We start from the raw sequence: 8,984 nt of genomic DNA, 5'->3' as shown, positions 1-8,984 counted from the left end.
ATAAAAAGCTCAGCACAGGTGTATGATCGCACAGAGCAACATGCAGCTTAATCTTGCCCTTTATTTGTACTGCACGTGGAAAACGATACCGTAGGAAATAGCAGGAATGGGAAAGGATTAGAAGGGTTGTAGTGGGCTATCAGAGGTGGTCCTGAAAGAGGTCACGGGGGGTGAAGAACCTCTAGGCCTGTCCTAGGCCACAGTTGAGGGGTAGCATAACACATTAAGTAAGATTGCGGAAAGACAGCTATTAGTCGCGTGTTTGGAAGACGTAACCTTGCAGGCACACCGCATCACATGGTGCAGAAGGTCTGTTTAAGTTACTGTGTGTAATGCTATTACTGGAAGAATGGGTCTCAGTCATCTGGACCGCCATTGGCAAATGAAAGGAGCAGGCCAACCAAATAACAGTATCTGACCCATTGGATTAGGAATAGCGAGATGAATTCACGGCCCAGTTGGTTGTGTAGAGTACATTAGGCACATGCCTCACCAGCTGCAACAATGCCATGTGCCTGGCTGAAGATCCTCAACATGGCCAGGATGAAACCACCAAGAGACGTGAGTGCGATAAAGCTTGGCCATGAAGGAAAAGGGAATAGAGGTCAGTTCAATAAACCGAGACCTACCAGTGAGCTCAGGATCACCTCTTGGGTTTAAGTTTGATGAAAGAAGCATGAGCCGTGGTGATTTGTAATGTTGCCGTAACAAGAGAGCCAAAGTGAGGGGCCCCTGAATATGATGCTTCTCCGTTTTCCTCAGCATGCTATTTGTGTACAAGGCGCAGGACTCGACAAGGAGTCGCATCAAGCTCTTGGTTCTTTGCGTGATACTGGCGATTGCCTCATATCATCCCAGATGCCTTTCTATAGGCTTCTGAGGCCTTCGGTCGGCAGGACTTGAAAACCTTCTATATATCTTCCGTTAAATGCATGGAATATGGTAGGCAATATCTAATGGAAGCGATGATCTGATTCAGGCCTTAACTAATTAATGTGTGAGCTAGGTCCCTTTACTGCCATAGGCAGGTAGTGGTAACATCCAAATAGTAATAGCCTCGACAAGAAATCATCATGAGCCAGATGCAGTAGCTCGAGGGACGTGGGCCAAGTGAAAAGAGCATTGCCGACGCAAAGCTGTCAAGGGTTGAAGAATACGAGCGTAGGTTATACAGAAGCAAAAAGAGCCAGCCTTACAAATGCGTGTTTGGCAGCCACCTATATTGGCTAGTCACGACGATCAAGGCGTTAAACCTAGGGTGACTCGAAGGATTTGTAAGTTGTGAGCGTAATGCACCGGCAACAATGCTCACGACAACAGGGGTTTGCCGTACTATGCCCTGTTTTCGTATATGAGCCTATCTAGACAGCGCATCTCTGCATCCATCTGACTAATGAGAAATTGTGACAAGAGTTGGCTACTGTGATTCTGTATAGCTGTATAGCAGCTGTAAGCAGACTTTAACTGTCCAACACCGCGTTTAGCTCTTATCTATCCGCCTCAAGCCCGCAGATCGGCCTCGCGAGAGGCATCAAAATACTGCCTTCTTCATATAAAAGGAAGAATTGGGCCCATTAGAAATACAAGAAACCAAATATCCTGTCTTGTGCCATTATCAGTGCACCCTGAACAGTGCCTTTGATCAACTCTTGGCCATCCTCCAACCTTTCGGAAAACAAGATACCTCCTAACTCTGGTAGTAGCTTGAGTGTATGTATCAACTATTCCTTTCTGTAAATGATAAATTAGAAAAACGGACTAGTGTGTAGGGCCCGAGATTCGCCGACTTGACAAATGTGAGCTCTACGCCTTATATTGTTTGTGTCCCTTATGCTATTAGCCACGAAGACATATAGTTGGACGGTGAGACATTTATCTACACAGCAAGAATTCCCATGCCACAGCAGAGCTTCAGTGCAGCTGCTTGGATTACATGTCGTGGTTTGATAATAAGCGTTTTCAGATCTCGGCATAGGTCTACGTGTCGGCTGATATCTCGCTTCTTGTGCATTTCTAACCCTTCTGGTGTGGGAATACAACAGTATACAAAGCAAGTTCGTGAGACTACGCAGCCTTAAGCCCTACAGAAACACTTGTTTTTACCACATCGGGTCTATGATTGCTCGCAAGCACTGCGATATATTGATAGTACGATCAACTGCCAAAGACCCGTCCCATTTTTGCAAACATGTATGCACTTGAATGACAACAGCACTAATGAAGACACTTCTCCTGATAGCTCTAGCAAGATAGCCCAGGTTTCAATTTACGTTTATGTAATGCATTCATATTTGAACCGCCCTTCACTTGAGTAAGATTACACTCTGAGCGTCGGAAAACTATTATTTACCGAAATATCCTGGTCCCATCACCCCCAACTTCCCGACTCTGTATGGAACGCCAGGAAAACCCTATAACAGTGGGTGGTAAGGTAGATTGGTGCAAGCGCACATAGAGACAGCCTAACCTTGGTTCGTTCTGCGTGCCACATATGATAGCTATACCTGCTATAGTTGATCTCAAAGAAGAAGAGAATAGAGTAAGAAGACTTGCCATTACCGTCTGAGCGAACGCGTGATTTCTCTTGCTCTCTTTCTCTCGTTTTTTCTTTTTTCCTATTCCTTTTTTTTCGAATTTGAAATCAAGTAGTAGCTTGTCTCATGGGAATGACACCCTGAGAGGTAATGCTCTAGTAGTGACGCAACACAATGCATTAAACACGAAGCAAACAAGCAGTATCAAGGCCACAGAAAGATGGCGACTAGTCGTGTGTGCTGAAAAGTGCCTACTAGCTAAACTGCGCTACATGGCATGTGAGGCCTGTATTAAGCTCCTTCAGTTACTGTGCGTGATCGTACTGGTGCTATCAACTATCCCCGTTTTTCATCAAGATAATGAATTCTAGCCATCCTGGCCGCCCTTGACAGACTATTCAACACAGTAGCATTTGCCACGTATTGATAACCATGACTAAATAGCGGTGTTGCGTGGCGCGCATTAGACACTCGCTCCATGTAATTCAGCCAGCAGCTGTGGTTGAAGACTCGCAGAATCGTCGATACTCCATGAGAGCCCCTTGGATTCGTAGCACTTGTTTGTCAAGGAAAAGGGCGTGGTAATCCTGCTTGGGAAGATCTCTGATATAACCCATGTGAAAAGGTTCGTGTAGTATTAGACGTCCAAGTTCCAGTCCCAGCGATACACTCTGTGGTGTGCTGGGTGTTCAGCCGTAGTTATTCCGGATTTGAGGAGAATCTTCACAGCAGCCACCAGTTTAGTATGCACGGGATTTCTAGAACTGGCTGTGGAAGCTAGCTACATGAAGTCCTGCTGTGTGACTGAGACGTTTTATCAACGCACACCCCCTTTCTCATGCTTGATCGACACTGGATTATGCCTTATGCATTTTCGTGGTGAGGTGGGCAGAAATAATCTAGCCAGTAGCTGTGAGGAGGCTTTTATGATGCCTCTCTGAGAAATATCTGCTTGATCAAAAGGTTAACAGTGAATATTAGGTGGACGTACTGGGTGTCCTGTGAAGAAGAGGAAGAAGGAATTAAGTGATTGTTGAAGTTGGTCGGTATCTATCTAGGTCTAGTCCGAGGAGCGGATCTCAGCCGGCTTATATATCCATCACTACCATGTTCTAGATCAAACACATGTGTCTTGGAAGAAGACCTTTGATGTCTGATACTAACCCTAACGATTGGGCGAACTGGAACTGGATCAGGGTCAGCAATCTTGGTAACCCTGACTTAGGTTACTGACAAAGGTGGGTACTATTGTGGAGATTACAGTTTCCCTCGGAATAACATCGGGTGAATACGTGATGCATATGCGTGGCACACAATGGTGTGAAGATGTTTGAACTTAGTCCTTAGACACCTCGAACCACACAATATACGTTATAACAGATCGCCTGGGGCCATTGGCTCCTGCTAAGGTACCCTGGTTGCGCATTCGTGTATTAATCAGTTCTGCATTTTCAACTTGGCAAGAGCCCTAATCGCCAGCCACGTCTAGATAAGATACGGATACTCGAGTCCCTGCTACCTTGGATGATGTGTCGTCACATATTCTTCCCCTCCGCAAGACAGCCGTTGGTCGTCCTCTAGAATAAAGGAACGATCCGAGAGCCGGCTCCACATGAATCTGATTGATTCAAGCACTGACGGCCAAAATGGGTTGACACATGTTTAGCCAACTAACTTATGGTCCAGGAGGGCTCAGCTTGGAGTACAGCAATGTGGCTAAAAAACAGAGACATCTTTCGTCCCTATCTGGCATTTGAAGCAAAGAAGCAGGCTTCGCAGATCCTCAAGAGGGTTAAGTCTGTGGATACGGTCTCACCAGCTGCCGAGTTGTCAGACAGGTCCGCTGTTTCCTCTAGGCATTTTAGCATCTCGACTAGCGTGTGGTGCTCCTTAAACGCAGACTCCAGTGACAATTGAGTCAGCTACAGCGAGAACCGAGTCTAGCCGTCTCGCAGCTATTTTCAGGGCACGGCGATTATAGTCAGGTGAACGCTGGCCTGCTCAGCGACCCTCTGTTTTGGGTTGCTTGAAAAGAGTATGAAAAGTGTATTGCCAACATGAAGTTGTGAAGGACTGGGGAATGAGAACAGAAGTACTATTGGTGTGGGAAATACCATCCCTGTACGTCGATGTTTAATCCCCTCCTCCGCATTGACCAGCCGTCGTCAGAATGACATTAAACCGAGGAGTACGTGCACATATGAGCGTCACACACCAGTAGCTTTAACAAGGGTGGGTGTGCTTTATTTTCCCATGTTTTTAGAAGGTTAAGCTTATGTTCACAACTGTCAAAATACCCCTAATTTACTCTCCGACCAAAGGCTAATGATATTAGACTGTCGTATTTGGTGATCAAATTTCACAAACTACCAGGCCTTGTTTTTTTTTTTCCTTACCATGACCAACCACTCTTTCGACAACTGTCAGTAACCTAAGTCACGGTTACCAAGATTCCTGATCCTGATCCAGTTCGCCCTTACGTTAGGGTTAGCATTAGACATTAAGGGTCTTCATCCAAGGCCCAAGCGCTCGACCCAGAACATGGTAGTGATGGATATATAAACCGGCCGAGATCCGCTCCTCGGACTAGACTTAGATAGAACAACACAACATCAATAATCACTCATTCTCCCTTCTTTCTCTTCTTCACAGGACATTCAGTTCGTCCTCCTAATATGTACTGTGAACAACGCCACCCTTGCGTCAAGCAAAAAGAAATTCCACCACCAAAACTCAGCTATTTCACTTACAGAGAATGCGGCAAAAATAGAAGTTTGCCTAATTCAAGTTTGCTATTGCTCTGTCTGTTGAATTGTAGCTCTTTTTGCTAGCCTCTTAGATCTAATCTAATGGTATGTTTTCTTCTCCAGACGCTAGAAATTTGCTTAGGGCCACGTAAAGCTTATTGGGATCAGGTATAACCTTCCTCTTCCCCCCCCCCTTTTCAGACGAGCTAGTTCCTTCTCCAGGCCAGCAATCCTCATGGCATACGCTGTCAACGTCTGCTGCTGCGCCGCAACCCCTTTTGCGATCACGCTATACCGTCTCTGCGTTTTTGGTGTTCTATTAAGCCTAAGATCACAAATATGGTGGCTAGATTTTGGATAAGTAGTTGAAATCTAGGCTTCCTGCCGACAAAGAAAAGCTGAGGCTTTATTAATAGTTGCAGCCAATTTCTCTATTGATCCCGAGTGCCATGGCGATGAATGCTGAGAGTTGTGTGGATAGGTGTATCCAGTTGTCTCGAAAATACTTGTATTGGTTCCTCGACTCCCTCCGTAGCGATATACGCAGTGTATGACTTTTGTCCTAACCCAAATCCACCATTTCCATGTCTTCAGACCCTGCATCGCATTCTCTAGTCCCCCACACCTGTGCTTCACTTGGGGAAGTTGGAGAAGAGTGATCTGCGGTTTCTGCTTCCATCTTGTCACTCCGATTATTGATTGAGGTGCGGACTGCGACCGATTGAGGCACTCCTCACCCAAGTGCCCGGACTGAACAAAGGTCATTAAAATGACACCTCTTTTCATATTTGCTGCTGGTGGCTGTCTGAATCACTTTGTGTTACAACCGTCATCGAGAGCATGTCGCCGGACTCAGTCAGGGTCAACGGTCCGGTAAGCACTGGCTTAGATTACCGACAAACACGAATAGCGGCCGTCATCTTTCAGACATCTATAGGCCCTTTCAGTACTTCGGATTATAAGGATCTGTACCATAGTCAGCCTCAATCATATTGGCACGCATTTCATCTAAGCCAATGGATGGTCAAAGTTACTCAAGACAATGAAGGATTAGGAGATGATGAACAGCATCATCGTGATGTACATCTAAGCGCCCTGTACCATACCGAGTGACCGAGCCGGATAAATCGAAGAAAGCGGAAATTTTAAACTTGTTTAATCTTCATTCTTTCCCCTGCCTTCGTTTTCACAGTCATTCATATTACTTTGTGTCACTGGAAGATACCCAGCTGCCTAATTTTACCTGGGTAGTCTTGAAGATAAGGCAAAGAGCACGTATCTTATTGTTCTGCTTTGGTGCCACGTCGGTCAACAGCCTCCATATACAGCACATTGCACTTAAAATTTGGATAATATTCATACATCTTGAGCTGTTATAGGAACGAAAGTCTATCCTAGCTCCCCGGAGATAGGGGCATTAGAAAGGTTAACCTACAGCATAAGCATGCGCACCAAAAATCAAACAACTTTGCTTTCTTCTATATGATGAATCAATTCTCAACCATTAAATATGCCCTCACCAAATAACGAGGGTAATATTCTTCTTGCTCTTCAAGCCCTTCAAAATGACCGAAAATTAAGTCTCCGACAGGCTGCAAAGATATACGAAGTGGGCTATCATAAGTCACGTCGCCGGCACAATGGTATTCAGTCTCGGCATGACTGGATCCCCAAATCACGAAAACTATCTGATCTAGAAGAGGAGACTATTGTACAGTTCATTATTGACCTGGATTCGCGAGGACTTCCTCTGCGACTTCGTGGTGTTGAAGAAATGGCTAATAAACTCCTCGCCGACCACGACGCGTCATCTGTTGGTAAGCGCTGGGCTTCCAACTTCGTCAAGCGACAACCAGACCTCAAGACGCGATTTAATCGTAGATACGACTATCAAAAAGCTAAATGCGAAGATCCTACTATTATTCGCGATTGGTTCAGGCTTGTGGAGGACACAATCGCCAAGTATGGCATCACTCCTGTGGATATTTACAACTTTGATGAGGCTGGGTTTATGATGGGCCTAATTGCGAGTGGAATGGCTGTCACGGGTGCAGAAAGACGTGGAAAGGCAAAATCAGTGCAGCCTGGAAACCGGGAATGGGTTACTGCCATTCAGGCGATCAATGCCAAAGGCTGGGCGATCGCGCCGTTTATTGTAGTTGCAGGCCGATATCACCTTGCCAGCTGGTACCAAGAAAGCAACCTTCCAGGGGATTTGGCTATCGCGACAACCCACAACGGCTGGACTGATAATGAGACAGGCCTTGAGTGGCTTAAGCACTTTGATCAGCATACAAAGGCGCGATCTAGTGGTCGCTATCGCCTTCTGATATTCGACGGTCATGAAAGCCACCACTCAGTTGACTTTGAGAAACACTGCAAGGAAAACAACATTATCACACTTTGTCTGCCATCTCATTCATCTCATATACTCCAGCCTCTTGACATTGGATGCTTTGGACCTCTCAAGAAGGAATATGGTCTAGAATTCGAGCATCTGATCAGGTGTTTGATAAACCACGTTTCCAAGACTGACTTCTTTGCAGCATTTTATGCTGCCCATCAAGCCACTATGACAGAAAGAAATATCAAGGGGGGATTTAGAGGAGTTGGACTTGTTCCTTTAGATCCTGAAAGTGTCATTTCCAAGCTTGATGTGCGGCTACAGACCCCAACACCAGTCGAGGAGGAGGCCAGCCTTCCCGACCCATGGGTTCCCAAGACACCAAAGACAGTACTTGAGGCCACTTCTCAATCTGAATACCTTGAAAGACGAATCAGGCAGCATCAAGGTAGCTTTCCAGCATCTATTATTGAGGTGCTCAAGTCATTTTTCCAAGGGAACAACGGCAATAATGCATCAAATGACATTATTAAAGTCTGAGAACCAGACGCTTCGACAGTCAAACGAGACCCTTAGCAAGCGGCGCAGAGCAAAAAGAAGGCGGCTACAGAATACAGGAACAATGACTGTAGATGATGGTAGGCAGGCGATTGATCAAAAGGACATTAACACACAGATAGAGGGGGAATTATCGAGAAGTGGTGGTCGAGGAAGGTCGGGGCTAGTGAATGAAAGGCACTGTAGGACATGTGGCAGAACTGGTCATAATGCAAGAACATGTCAGATAGTTTCTACAATGTCTGCAGAAGAACATAGCACTTAGTTTCAATTGTTTAGATGCTTTGTTGTGTTTTTATGCCACTTTCTGTCTTGAGTGTTGATTTCTTTTGGTGCGCATGCTTATCGTGTACGTGAATGCTTGATGAAAAACAAAGCTAATTGCAGCGCGTTTTGTGCAGAACTGCCATAGTAAACCGCCTTGTTCTGTTTATCTTCTTCCCCTTCACCGAGCATGGATACCATACGTAGCCTGTGGAACGTTGCTTGGAAGAAAACCCCCATGTGACATTTACCATCAACTGCTTGGAAGCATGGGAAGCATAGTGGTGATATGTTTTGAAGAGAGTGTTATTTCGGGGCGCCACAACGCTCATAAAGTTGTGGTCAGAATTAAGCTACGACTGCTAGCGTGAAGATGACATGTACATAGTTTAGCTCTGCTTGCGTACTTGGATCGCCAGGGTGCCAGTTAGTGGAATACTGCTCTATGTGCTATGCGTGCATGGCACTTGAATAGATGACAGTATAGACAGGCTGTTCTACAAGTATATTCTTGGGCTCTAAAATTCACCGTTTTTC

General features: G+C 45.6%; 1 protein-coding gene across 1 annotated transcript; it reads left to right on the top strand.

Annotated features, from left to right (window-relative positions):
• Positions 1 to 6,791: 6,791 nt before the first annotated feature.
• On the top strand, positions 6,792 to 8,165 carry HOO65_060644 (uncharacterized protein; the record flags this gene model as incomplete). Its single annotated transcript, XM_071001182.1, has 1 exon — positions 6,792 to 8,165. The coding sequence occupies one exon, from the start codon at positions 6,792 to 6,794 to the stop codon at positions 8,163 to 8,165; it is 1,374 nt and encodes a 457-aa protein (XP_070857994.1).
• Between the last annotated feature and the right edge of the window lie 819 nt (positions 8,166 to 8,984).

This window comes from Ceratocystis lukuohia (genome assembly GCF_044167205.1).
Source record: "Ceratocystis lukuohia strain C4212 chromosome Unknown Supercontig6_pilon, whole genome shotgun sequence".
NCBI classification, from domain to species: domain Eukaryota; kingdom Fungi; phylum Ascomycota; class Sordariomycetes; order Microascales; family Ceratocystidaceae; genus Ceratocystis; species Ceratocystis lukuohia.
Note: the sequence above shows the minus strand (reverse complement) of the source record. Positions and strands in the feature narration are given on the sequence as shown.